General features: G+C 35.0%; 1 protein-coding gene across 2 annotated transcripts in view; it reads right to left on the minus strand.

Moving 5' to 3' along the window:
• Window positions 1-2,983: 2,983 nt before the first annotated feature.
• Window positions 2,984-14,343, minus strand: part of LOC116736392 (calcium-activated potassium channel subunit beta-4) — a 28,128-nt gene continuing 16,768 nt past the window's right edge. For both annotated transcript variants that reach the window (XM_032588816.1, XM_032588815.1), the window contains 2 exons: window positions 7,778-7,905; window positions 2,984-3,645 (listed from right to left, as the gene is read on the minus strand). In XM_032588816.1, the coding sequence (XP_032444707.1) occupies window positions 3,321-3,645; window positions 7,778-7,905 (453 nt within the window). In that variant the 3' untranslated portion in view covers window positions 2,984-3,320. The remainder of the gene's footprint in view (window positions 3,646-7,777; window positions 7,906-14,343) is intronic.

Genomic DNA, 14,343 nt, shown 5'->3' on the forward strand with positions numbered 1-14,343 from the left:
TCTCAGAAATTTGAGAATTTGATTTCTGAATTTGGTTTGCTGCTCCGTCTCTGTGGGAAACAAAATGAAACAGTCTGGAAGAATAAAGTAGAGTGACGCTGTTTCAGATAAAGTTAGTTTTTATTTAAAGATCTTTATCAGGCACAGCAGTCATCATGTTCATCAGTGAAACACGAAGCGAAGCGGCTACCTGGGTCACATGGTACAGAGCTGAGGTTCAGACGGGACGACACAAAGATCCGAAGCTGCTCGCTCATTATAACAACACAAACACTTTATTTCATCTCAACCATCAGCTATTGACTTCACAGGGAAAATAAAGTCAACATTTCAACAGAGAAAATCTGATTAAATACAAAGATTTGTAGTTTTTTGTTGCTACAGCAGTTGACAGCTCAGCATATGGCTTTAACTATTAAATCTAACTTCATTAATCCCAGATGGAAACATGACAAGCTTGGAAAATTCAATGCTACAGTGAAGCTACATTTTCTTTAGATGAACAAAGAGAAAAATTATGGATTTTAATTAACAAACATTACTTATAGATAATGAGAAAATGAATTAAACTCACTGATTTAACTACTAAAATAGTAAAATGTCAGTGCTTCCTATAGAAATATATTAGTGGTTCATTGTAACTATTAAATGTTTAAGTTTGAACAAAATAACTCAAACGATTGAGACACAACCAAACAATTTAGCTGTATTTCTGCTGACATAATGGAAGATAAAAACTGATAATCTATAAACTAATAATGAACTCTCCTAAAATAAACATTAATTTAATCACATCAGCTTCCAGGCTGACTAAGGAAAAAACACACATATAGATATTAGAAAACAGGAAATGTGGAAATGAAATTACAATTAGAACAAAAAGGGAAGTAAAAGCGATAGGAAGACAGCATGGCACCGGAGTCACAGAGGAAGAGGAGGCACTAAGTGTTTTCATGAAGCTACATTCAGACCCGCTCTGTATGGAAACCTGCCAACATTTTAAAAACGAGCAGTTTCCTTTGAATTAAAACTTTATAAAATGGAAAAAACTGGTGTTAGAAGGATGGTTTGACTTTTTTTGAAAGAGGTTTGTACTAAGTACCGCTCAGTGGAAAGGAGGTGATAGTGAACCAGTTCAGCTGATGGTTTTACAGTCTTAAACCAGAACTGGTGAGAAAATTCAGTTTTCTGTTTGGGTTTTCCAGATCAGAGTTTCTAAAACTGTCGACCATAAAATGTTTGATCCTCAGTTTTATCAGGAGTTTCTACAGAAGGTCATCAGCAGGAGAAAGTTAATCAATAAAGATGATTGGAATCATGTCAGCTTCCTGAAAACAGTTCTCTGAATTTAGAAACCTTGTGATTTGTGATCTTTAAGCAATATTTTAGAAAATCTGATCTGAGCGAACTCTGTTCAGTATTTATCAAATCTGATTGGATCTAACTTTGAACAGGATTTAGATTTATAGTGATTAATATTTATAAACTTTGATCTGATTGATAGTTATAAATTGATGCAAGCTAACTCTGAACAGTATTTAGAGATGCATTTATGAACATTTGGATAAAAAAATAATTTATTTGAATCTTAGAGAATTGTGATTGAGATGAATATTATCAAAGGAAAATCAGATTCAGCTTCAGTAAATTAAAAACCTTCTAATTATCGTTAATCTTCCATCGGTTGTTTATGTTCTCAGATTTTTTTTACAGTTAGGGCTTAAATTCATCGAGCCGTTTTCAATTTTTATAAAAAATATAAAACGGAGGGAAGTTTTGGGCGAGTCGTGAAATATAACTTTAATACCGAGGAATGAATGATGATCAGGAATCAAAGTGCTGAACCAAACATCCAATAATCTTCACATGCGTAATTCCTCCAGAGGCGATCATGAAACATTTTGGCTGCTGGGATTTAGAAGGAAATGCATTTTTACACAAAAGCTGCAATAAAAAGCGGAAATGTTCTTGCCACACTTCCATTAAGCAAATTTATTTTTAAATGTCAAATTGCGCAGTTAAATGGTCAATGGAAACGAAGCTTGAGAGATTTTTGGTCTCTTCAAATCATGTAGACAAATATGACTAAAATAATACATTTTACACCATAAGACTAATTATAAAATAAATATTAAGTGTTATTTTATCAGTACATATTTCTGAAAAATCCAACAAAATCTAAGATTCAGTTTTAGTGAGATTAATCGAGATTAAATATCTATAAGTTCTTTCTGATTTGTGAAGTGGAACAATGTAAGAAAAGCGGCGCTGCTGAAGGAAAACATTAATCTGCGCTGGAAATCTGCTTTGGTTGTGATTAGAGGATTTACTGTTGTTGTTTTGCATATTCTACCGATCAGACTAGAAGAAGCACTTTCTTGTTTTATAATAAGCTCTCTTGGGGATTACTGGAAGTGCAAAGTGAAAGCTCAGCAAATACATGAAGGAGAGTTTTTTTTCTTTATTTAAATGATCGGACTTGCTTTAATTACCCTGCCCAAAAATAATGATTAAATATAGAAACTCTTTGCTTTTAACAAAGAAAAATGTAATATACTGTAAAAACACAAAATCTTACCAAGTAGTTTTGGTCTAGTTTGTAGTGCAAATATCTTACTGCACTTGAAATAAGGCAAAACTAACATAAAAGTAACTTCTTAGCAAACGACAGACTCCTTCCAGCGTGACGTCGCAAGTTCCCACACCATGTCCTGGCTGGAGGGCAAAAAGCTGCTTGCTAACCAATGCTAGTCATTGGTTTTAACAGCTAAAACCAATGACTAGCATTGGTTTTAATTTATCAATATAACAAACTAAATCTTAATAATTGACAACTAGATAACAAGGTCAGGAAACAGTTTTAATTACAAAAAAAATAGTGAGTGAGAGGGAAGTAGTTCAGTTATGCTAGCTTGACTATGACAACCGTAACATGTAGATGTGCTGTGGAATTTGGTGTGTAACTTTTAAGTTAGTTTGTCTTCTTTCACGTGTGCTAAGATATCTGCACTAGAAACTAGACCAAAATTATTTGGTAATTTTTTGTGTTTTTGTAATGTAAACGTGAGAAATAAAAGCTTTGATAGGAAATTCAGAAGACTTTCTAATTTAAGATGAAATGTGGGACCGGTTGAGGTGGATTCAGCTCCTGCTGATCAGGCCGAATGAGAAAAGCTGCTAGAGTGTTTAAGGTGAACTCGACACACATCAGAGTGGATTTACCCTCATCTTCCTCCTGAGGAAGATCACAGCAGACCTTCACCGCGGCGTCCAGTCGCCCATCAGCGGCTCCAGTTGAGAAACCAAGTTTCCTCTCTGGCCTAATGTTCCCGATCCCGTCGCCTCACCGGCACCGCAAACAGAGGAAGGGTCCTTGATGGCGACGACAGCTCGGGGTCAGAGTTAGTTGCCAGGAGGTCCCCGGGTTTGTTGCCGCGGCGATCAGAGGTGGTGATGGACAAATCCTGGCAAACCTCGTAGGAACATTTTCTCTTCTGCAGCGCCTCGGCTCTGACGGCCAGGGAGCGGGCGCAAACCGTCAGCAGCACAATGAGCGTGCCCAGAAGGAGAGACACCATTGGCCAGAGGACGCAGTGCAGCAGGACGCTGGTGTCATGGGAACGCTGCCACAGAACGTCGTCAGGCCTGCAAATCCAGAGATAAACAGAAATCAACCTGAGGATTATAATCAAATATATGAATATTTATAACAATAGAAGGCTAATGAGGAACAAATGACAACATTTAAGGCCTGTTTAAAAAAAAATCACTTTAAGACATTATAAGGCCTTAATTTTAGATAAATTTAAAACTTTTTAAGGATGTGCAGAAACCACACAGCATGTTGATTTGAAAGCAAAGATAATGAAAATTAAATACAGGACGCAAAGCATGAGTGGAAAACTATCAAAGAAAATTTAAGACTTGCATTAAGTCTTAAATTAAGTTAAAAATTAAGGCCCACTTACATTTTTAACTGAATCTAAGACATTTTAAGGCCCTAATTTTATAGAAATTAGTTTATATAAAACTCATTTATATAAATTAGTTTTATATACATTTATAATTTATATAAATATAAGTTTTAATTTATGTAAATTAAAACTAATTGATATAAATTGGTTTTATATAAATTAAAAGCTAATTTAATTAAATTTTAATTTAACTAATTAAAAATTTAACTTTTAATTAAATTTTAAGGATGCCCTGCATTGATTTGGAAACAAAGAAATTGAAAATAAAATAGATTGATGCCACAAAGCGTCGTCAGACCTGGAAAATCAGAAATAAACAGAAATCAATTGGAGGATTTATGAGTTAGTAACTTTATTCTGACATATAGGAATATATATATATATGCATAAGAATGGAAAACTATTGAGGAGGAAATGACAAAATTTAAGACCTGTGATTAACACTTAAGGCCGACTGAAATTTGTTTTAATGAATTTAAGACACTTTAAGGCCTTATTTTTAGATAGATGAGTTTAAGACTCTTAAAGACTTTTTAAGGATGCGTGGAAACCATGCAGCATGTTGATTTGGAAGCAAAGAAATTGAAAATAAAACAATTATAAAAGAAACTCTTAAAGATTTTTGTTTCAGATAAACACAATAAAGACACAAACAGTTTGTTTTGGTTTTCAACTAAAGCATTTCCTATTCTACAACTGGTTTATTAAAAAAACAACAACTACTTAAAACCACCAGTTTAGTTGATTTTAAATTTTTAGATATCTGTAACCCTGAACGACATTTTTGACATCCGATAAAAATTATACACCAACCGTTTTAAACTGGGCTTATAAAACACCATGTGGTGAAATAATTGTAGGCCTGGCAGGACTTAGAAATACAGACACAAATGCTTTCACAGCATTCATTCACTGATTCATTGAGCTGCATCACTGCGATGGGAGTCATTTTGGCTCACAAAAGTATTCCCACCCACTGACACCGGTACCACTTTGCTTTGTTACAGGAAAAACTTCAATGCATTTTATTGGGATTTTATGTGCAAAGTAGCACATGGCTGTGGAAAATTAAACTGGTTCTAGAGCTAAGATGCAGCTGTAGAACCAACACAGGTTTCCTACTTGAACTGAAGAATCTCTCAGGTAAATTTCAATATTTCTGAACTCAAGTTCCATTAAGCATCTTTTTTCAGAAACAAAAAGAACCGTTGGTCCCGTGTTATTAAGCCCCAGAGGTCCAATCAGACATTTTAGTGAAAAAACTAATGAGCAGAGGTAAAGCTAATTTATATAATGGAGGCATATAATGCAGCAGCATGCTGCACCTCGATTGGTTACCCTGGTAATGAGCCGTGCTTCTGAGAAAAGGTCAGAAATATTAATAACGTTCTCATTTCACAGTAACTGGATTTAGTTTTTCTTCAGAACTTTGGAAAAGAATTTAATCCCTGCAAAAATAATAAAAAAAACATGTTTAAACTTCTTCCTCCACTGAGAAAAAAAGTCCATGAATGTCCAACTTTCCAGCTGCAGCAACATGTTAGTTTCTGTAACCAACATAGAAGCAACTATTAAACTAATAGCAATATTTATTATCAATTTGTTTTATCATTTCACATTTAATTAATGATCCAAAAAATCTGCGAAAGCCTGATTTATATTAAAATGAAAATTGATCAGATGTACTATTTACCAATTAGAAATAGAAAAATACCAGAAAGAAATCAAAAAGCTGTTACTGATGAATTTCAACGTTAGTATTTATAGTGATTAAATTAACAACTTCATTGTTGGATTAAATCCGATTTGGATCGTTTTCTTCTTCTGAGTTGGAGAAATCTTAACAATATTGGGAAATTATTTCTTAAGATTTCTAAATAGTAAAGATGTTCAAATTTAAGGTATAAACAGCAACATAGTGAATGGGACAAAGTGGAGGAAGTAAATGAGTATTAAACTTCTAAATAAGTGGAACAGGAAGTGCTTTTATTTTGATATTTCTAGCAGGAAGTGTCCCTGTAATTTAGCAGATAGCTTAGCAGTCGGTAGGATACTTTTAATTTGTTCTGAAATGATCCAGTCATTTTGTTGGAAAGACATTCATGTAGACTTGAAGCTAACGCTAACATAAACAGATTGCTATGAGTCGCTAACATCCCATAATAATCCACCAACATCACTGGCTAATAATCCAGCTCATTGTTTCACAGTAAAAGTTTTTAGCTCACACGTCGGCTTCCTGTCATTCTTCATTAATCTGATAAAAACTGGGACTCGAGTCTCTGACCACGAGTCCAAGTCAAGTCTGAAATTTTATTTTTGAGCCTGAAATGCGACACTAGTCCGAGTCTCAAACTCAAACAGTCGTCTGGGGAATTTTTAAATGAAATACTCTTTAAAACAGCAAAGAACTGGTTCAGAAAAATCACTTGTTGTGACGTTTTAGCTGCTGTTATATTTTAACATTCCTTCCAGAAACACATAAACCCAAAGCCCAGGTGTGTTTTCTTTTCAAATCTTTAAATAAAACGGCGTGCAGTGCTCTAGTTTTCCGTCTAAATGACCGAAGAGCCAATGTGCAGCATCAACAAGCTCCCGCTGGGCCCTCATTTACGAAGCAGAGAGTCCTCATCCTGCTGCAGAGATAAAAATAAAAGCAGCTGAGGTCACAGGTAAGCAGCGGCTGAATAATAGGAGGATAAAGCTGACACACAACAAGCTCCTCAGTTTTTCTTTGTCTCATCAGTTTGTGGTCCCACGCTTAAAAAGGTTTTGTTAGACTGAACCCAGAAAAACAATCATATCCCTAGGTTTTGTTTAGGAGTTTCTGAATAGAGAGGCATGAAAACAAATGAATGCTACAAATTTATTAGTAAAAAATTTTAACAAAACATGATGAAGAAATACACAGAATTTCTTGGTTGTGGTGAAATGTGAAAGTTTATCAATAAAAAGTTTTGGTGCATTTGTAGAAGAAGCAGACTCTGTTTTTCAAGAAGCAGATGCTCATAATTTTCTTAATTTTATGTAAAATCCTTCCTTGCATCATCGTCTCCATAATTAGTAAGAGTAGCAACAGGCCTGTCATGATAGCAAATTTTTCTGGACAATAAATTGTCCCAGAAGTTATCGCAATAAATGATAATAATGATGTTTTGAGACCATTTTTGAGTAATACAATGCAAGAACACATTCTCAAAGATTAATAAACTTTAAATGCTAATGAATATTTAACACTGGAACTGGAAGACATTTTAAATATCCAAAATAAATAAACACAACAAATAAAATGTAAACAAAGCTGTTCTTAAAAAATGGTCTAGTTGAGACCAAAACACCAAACTGAACTTTTATAATCCAGTTTTTAGTAGAAAGAGAAAAAACCAATAAATCATGCAAATGGAAATTATTGAGTTTGTTTTGATTTATGATGTGGTTAATCTGGCGACAGTCCTAACAAAATAAAGTTACTAAACTAAAAGTAAAAATACTCCTAAAAGCACATTTTGTCCAAAAAGTTACTCAAGTAAATGTAACTAGTTACAACCCAACTCTGGTGTTGAGATGTAATAACCAGGAAATGGAGTTTTTTTCCGCAGGGTCACAAATCCCAGCCAGTCATTTAGGAAGTGGATAAGCTTCTATCAGACGCAGCAGCTCCTGAAAGCCGGCCTGGCCGTCTGTAATCTCCTGAGGTAAAATCGATCTGTCAGCCAGGGAGCTTTCACCTCCTCACATGTCCTCCTGCTTCCAATTTGTCCGTCTCGCACCTGGAGACAGACGAGCGTGTCTTTGTGTCTCACCTCCTCTGCTGGTTGAAGAAGCAGGTGAAGGACTGGCTGCTGACCTCTTTGGTGAAGTAATCCTCCCACAGCAGAACGTTGTCTTTGTTCTTCTGGTTGTCCCTCTCACAGGGGGGGACGTAGGAGCACTGGGGACACAGACGTAACCTTTTAATAATAAAACACTAAATGAGATCAATTACATCTTAAACAGCTGTTTTATGTGTTTTGCAGGCACATAGTGCCACTTTATACACTGCAAAAACACAAAATCGTACCAAGCATTTGGTTATTTCACTTATAACATGGGAAAAATGTTTTAAATGAAAATAATCTACCAATAGAACTAGTAGTTTTTCTGCAATTTTAAGGAATTATTGACTTAAAACAAGCCTGCTGAAAAGTTTTTGGTAAGTGTACTAAGATATTTGCACTAAAAGTAGATCAGAATTACTTGGTAAGATTTTGTGTTTTTACAGTGTAGCAAAATTAAGTAACTATGTTACCTTCTGTTATAAAAACGCTATTCAGCTGTGGAAAAAATTAAGAGACAACTTAAAATGAACAGTTTCTCTGGTTTTACTTCTTATAGGTTTATGTTTGAGTAAAAGGAACATTGTTCTTTTATTCTATGAACTACTGACAACATGTCTCCAAAATTCCAAGAAAAAATGTTGCATTTATTTGCAGAAAATGAGAAATAGTTAAAATTACAAAAGAGATGCAGTGCCTTCAGACCTCAAATAATGCAAAGAAAACAAGACCAACAACATCAGTAGTCTACAGGCTACTTGTTAACAAGCTTAAGGTGCTGTATTGGTGTTAGCTAGTGATCTTTTGGCTAACATAACCTGCATCCAACCGCATTACTGAACTCACTCTGTTAGTTTGGGGGGGAAACTGTGCTAAGTTCTTTGCGTTTTGCTGCATGATTCTAGCACACACCTGCGCAGGCCTCCAAAGCAGCAGCAGTTCTCCTTCGCTGACGCGCAGGTGTAAACCTAGTGTGAGCATCGTAGCGCTCACGTTGCGTTTAAAAGCGGCTCGGAAAAACAGGTTACGACGTGTTAAAAACGGATTAAACAGTTTTAACTTCTGAAAACAGTGACAGAGGACACAGATATGGGCAGTGCGGAAGCCCATATCTGGGCTGTATATCTACTGTATCAAATCGATATAGGAATAACAGAGAGTTGGCCTCTCTAAGGTAAAAACAACAAACAGCTTCCAGTCCAGGGGGGGCACGGCTAACTCTGTGGGCGGGCTCCCAATGCCCCCCAATGCCGCCGGCCCTTGTGGGGGAGGAGTTTCGCCTCAAAGGCGGAGCGAGGTCCACCCAGGCATTTTGCACAGCTGAATGGTTGCCATGGAGATTAAATGTATTCTCCAACATGCATGAAGGAATCAGGTTACATCATGTTATTATGATAAAGCTAAAAGCTAAAAAAAAGAGTAAATTTTAAATGTACTGCTCCTTTAAATGAATAAACATATACAGAACTGTTCATCTGACACCTCTCCTCACTGATTGCCCTGCAGGAGGCGCCGTAATGGGGTCAAAACAAAGTTGAAAAGCTGAACACTGATTGGCTCAGAGGCGTCTGTCGTCGTCTTTTACTGTGAGCCGCTGAACACAACTTTACTTTCTGCACGTTTCATAGCAGGAGGCTGATTGTTGCCTGGTTGGAGGAACGAGAAGTTGCTCTGCTGATGGAGTGATTGGTATAGAGGAAGAGGAAGGTGGGGAGTTTCAATCACAGAAGGAGGTCAGTTTAGTCATTTTAAAGCTCAGGTTTTACTCTGTTGCTTCAGTCCATTCAAGTTTAGCATTTCAGTTAAGTTGAGGTTTGGACTTTGACTAGGCCAGAGGTCTACAACCTTTACAACTTAAAGAGTAATTTTTACTATCCGGCTAGTCAAATAAAACTCATTTACAGCCAAAAATGTCTTCTGACTATTTATAATTTTAGAAAAAGATGTATTATTAGAAATTTATTTTTAAAGATCCACCATTTTATTTCTGTTTTTAGGATTTAAAATAAAGATAAATTTGAGCAAAACGAGGGCGAATTTTTTCTGTAGGATAGAAAATACTTCTCACTTCAACGCTGGTAAGAATGTTAAATGGTTAATAGAGGAGCTATGTTGAGATGACTTCCTAAAGGTGGAGTTCCAGAAAGAGCAGGAGCTTCTTAAAGAGACAGAGACCCAATTTCAAAGTGTTAAATTACAAAGTAAAATTTCTTTTGGGTCATATTTGATCTACACAGCATCTTTATACTTGATTATGTTAGAAAATGTCTTTATATGCCTGGAAAACACATAAAACTGTCTCTTTAAATGTTTCCCACTGGTAAATATGCGGTTTCTCTCTGCAGAAATATGAACTTCAAACAGCACCACCTGTTCATTTTAATAGACAATGTGCTGCAGAAACTTGAACTTGTTTGTAAAATATTAAACTATTCCTGCAAGAAGAGCAGGTTAAGTGGCAACACTCGTTCAGCTTTAGGTTTATTAAACTCTACATTGTCTTTGAAAGCATCAGTGCTCTGAATATGAAGCCCCTGAAGTGACGGTGGCGCCTCAGAGAGGAATGTAAATGAGCTGCTGTTTTCACGCTGCCACTACATCCTGAAGGGAGTGTGAATCTGCAGCCGCTCTCCTCGTCGTGACGGCACACACACTCCACATCGATTTCATTTAGGCCGCTTATTGCAGGCAGGAGCGCGCTCGTCTGCGATTGTAACCTCGGCCCGTTGGCATGGCAACCGCAATCATCCGACAAGGCGGCCCGCCGCTGACGTCACGGGGCGAGGTACGTGCCATTGGCCGGCCGAGGCCGCGGCGTTTGTGAAGCGACAATTACCTGAAGCGGGGAGAAGCAGCGAGAGGAAAAAACGGAGCGACTGACACGTTTAACGCTGCGAAGCAGCAGGCAGGTCGTCACGTTTAAAGAGATTTTTCTGCCATCAGTTTATCTCCACATGTTCCCAGCTGGCCGAGCCTTGACTTATTTTAGTCACAGCAACAGGAGAAGTGAATGGATTTCAACTGTCTGAAAGTGATCGAAAAGCAGAACTGGAGAAGAAGAGTTTATTTAGATGCATGTAAATCTAAAATCATCTAAACTCAGGTGTGTCATCAAATCAGAGTTTCAGTTTCCACAACAAAGCATTAAAACAAAAATCCTCTTTAATTTAAGGGTTTAGTTAGGGTGCATTCACACACAGCAGGAAAATGAAACATATCGACTTTTTAACTGCAGTTTTATTAGTTTTGAATGTTTATTATAGCTTAGCTTTATTTCGTTGTGACTTTTGTTAGTTTTAATGAATTTTTACAGTGTGTTTGCTAGTTTTTATTAGTCATTATTAGTACAATATTGTTTAGTTTTTATTAGTTTTAGTTTTTCACACTTTGGTTAATTTGTAGGTCCAGAATTAAAAAGTCTGAATTGTGATTATGTACACATCAATTAGGTAATACTCAAAAATTGTGATCAATTATTCTTGATTGATCAACTCGCTGACATTTCTTTCACAACTTTTGCTGTCACCATATTGCAGAATAACGTAAGGCTTAAAAAGACTAATAAATAGAATTAGCCTGTTCTTATCCAATACTGATAACTTGATATCAATATTATCAATATTTTGGATCGATCCGTCCTCATCTAATAAAAGCTGATTTATATGCAACAAAGTCTGGATAAACATGATTCTACGTATTGTAAAAAACTTGGTTATTATAAAATGATGAATATTTTGTGTCAGTTTAAACTTTTTCAAATGCAAAAAAATTATGTCAGTAATAATTTTATCCTGATTAAAACGAAAATATCCACATCTTCATCTTCATCAAGCACTTTATGCCGATACAGGAGTAAAACGTCTCATTTTTTATTCTCTCTGTCTAATATTAAACCAGTCCAGTATGAAATTAACTTTCCAAAGAACGTTTTTGACAACATTTCTGTCCTCTGGCCATTTCCGTTCTGGTCCAAACAGTCTTAAATTAAAAATGATGAAACATTAATAAGACAGCAGACACTGAAAACAATTAACTGTGAGCACAGCAGCATCCATCACATCCCATCAGGCTGATCAGATCAACCAAGGAGAGAAGCTCCATGATTTCATGATTGGACTGAAATTACAGACAGAAAGAAAACACAAAGTTCTCCTTCCAGCCTCCAAACCGGATATTAGGCCAAAACACAAGAGACTGAGCAGCAAAACATAAACAGAGACAGAAATGAGCCTGAATCAATTCAAAACGACAACAAAAGGAACAAAAACGTGATCAGGAGAAACAGAAATGCACCAACATGGAAAATGACAGCAAAACATAAAGAAACATGAAAAATGTTCATTGAATTTACAAACCGGTTGACTGGACGGATACAACATTTAACATGTATAAAATGGAAAAATAACATTTCTAAATTACAAGACAAAGTAAGGAAGACTGTAAGTCTCTAATAGTAGATATACATTATCATTATTTAATATGTTTTTAATGTGTTTACTCTTATTTATTTCATTGTGTTTCTTACCATTTAATTTTACTTTTCTTTTAAATGATTCTATTTTGTTAAATGCTGTAATCTTTCCCTAAAATATAGAATTGTAATTTTGCTTTATTAACTTTTTCTTTTATTGGGATTATGGTATTGTGATCATATGTCTAGTAAAATTAGCTTCCTTGGGAACTAATAAAGATAAAATAATAAAAAGGAATTTACAAATCAGCCACAACAGAAATTAACCACAAAACATTTGAAGACAAAATAAATAGGATTATAAAGCCACCAAGAAGTAGTTAATAACTGAAGAAGAGCCACAAATGATGAGATTTTATGTTTTTTCTGTAATCTGACAGCAGAGCAGAAAGTGCTGACGTTATGGAAGCGCAGCGTTTGTTTCTGTAATGAATTTAAACAGATAATCAGGATCTGTGAGAGGCTTTCTGTCTGACTCGACTAAACGGATTAACACGAAGCCACGTCTACCTGTCTGACAAACAGCCATGACTCAGCAGAAAAGCTCTGAGCATTTCTGCTGAGTCATGGTAACTTCATGAAGGTAGAGACGTTAAATCCTCACTCCGACACAAACATCGCCTAATTAAAGACAGCCTGATTAAATCACAAGCTAAATCTGAAGTCGAGATGCACAAGTCATCCAAAAAATCCCAAATCAGACAACAAATCAAGTGCGGCGTAAATTAGAGGAGCAAGAAAAATCAGGATTTGATTAGATAGAAGAACTTTTCAAGCATTTTCAAAGTTTTTAAACTGTTCCACCACCACAGTTTGGAGATAAAAACAAGACAAATCAACTAAAAAAAAACATGTTTCAATTTATTATTTTATATAATTTATTACAGCTGTTAATATTTTTGTGACATTTTTGTTTTCAAATGTTTGAAATGAAATTGGGGAATTTAACAAAAAATTCCCCAATTTCAATAACTTTAATGTAATAAAATATATCAAATCTTTAATCCAAGTACAGAGACTGAATTGCCTCAATGACAAAGTGAGTCACTGAGGCATTAAGAATAATAAATATTCAATACATAAAAAGAATCCAAACATATTGTGTTAAAATGAAGACCATTATTAGTCAAAATAAGTTCTTAAATATAAAATATATTCGTTTTCTGGAATTTAGCAAATAGAAATAATTTTGGTAATTCTAGCTGACATAAAATAAGAAAAGATTAATCTGATTTAAATTCAGAGAGAGAAAATAATGTGTATTTTTATTAGATTGTACGTAAATATCTGCTTTCAACTGCAAATAACCTTTTCCAAAATTAGGCTTTTAATCAAACATTAGATTGAACTTTATTACTAAACTCTGCAGTTTAAATATCAAGCAGATGTGGATAAAAATCTAAATGAAATCAAAGTATTTTTAAGGATTCCAAGCACCAAACCAACCCAAAGATGAATAAATTCCTAATTTGAGTTTTTAAACAAGTAAACTGACCAAATGTGTGATTTATGTGCAAGAACAAGCAGCTGAAGAAACTTCAGAAATTTACCCCCTCCTGGATTTGATTGTGTTTATTTTCTGCCTTTAAATTTCCCCTCGGGGACAAATAAACTTTTATTGAATTAGATTGAATTGGATTTCCTCACTGCAGATGAAACTCTCACCATAAAGTTCTGGATGATCCAGGAAACCGTTTCTCCAGCCACAATGTTTCTGTAAGTAGTTTCTTTATTGAATTTCTGTCAGAGCAAAAAATACAATAAAAACAGTTTTTTTTTTTGTTTTGCTTTTATAGAATCTATTTTTACTAAATAATTCCATATCTGAAAGATCAAAAACAACATCCAAACTTTTGGCCATAATATTTGGATAATATTATTTTCAGAAAACTTTAGAAATGTAATTAAACTTTAACGGAATTAGTAACAAGAAAAAACAAACTTGTAGGAATATAAAGCTAGGAGGTAAATAATAAAGTACCTTGACAAAAACTAAACAATTTTTTTATTTACTCATTTGCCAGTTTTGTTTGTGGCATTTAGGATTATTAATAAATTACTTAAGGAGAGAATAACTGAAAAA

Source organism: Xiphophorus hellerii, chromosome 17 (genome assembly GCF_003331165.1).
Source record: "Xiphophorus hellerii strain 12219 chromosome 17, Xiphophorus_hellerii-4.1, whole genome shotgun sequence".
NCBI lineage: Eukaryota > Metazoa > Chordata > Actinopteri > Cyprinodontiformes > Poeciliidae > Xiphophorus > Xiphophorus hellerii.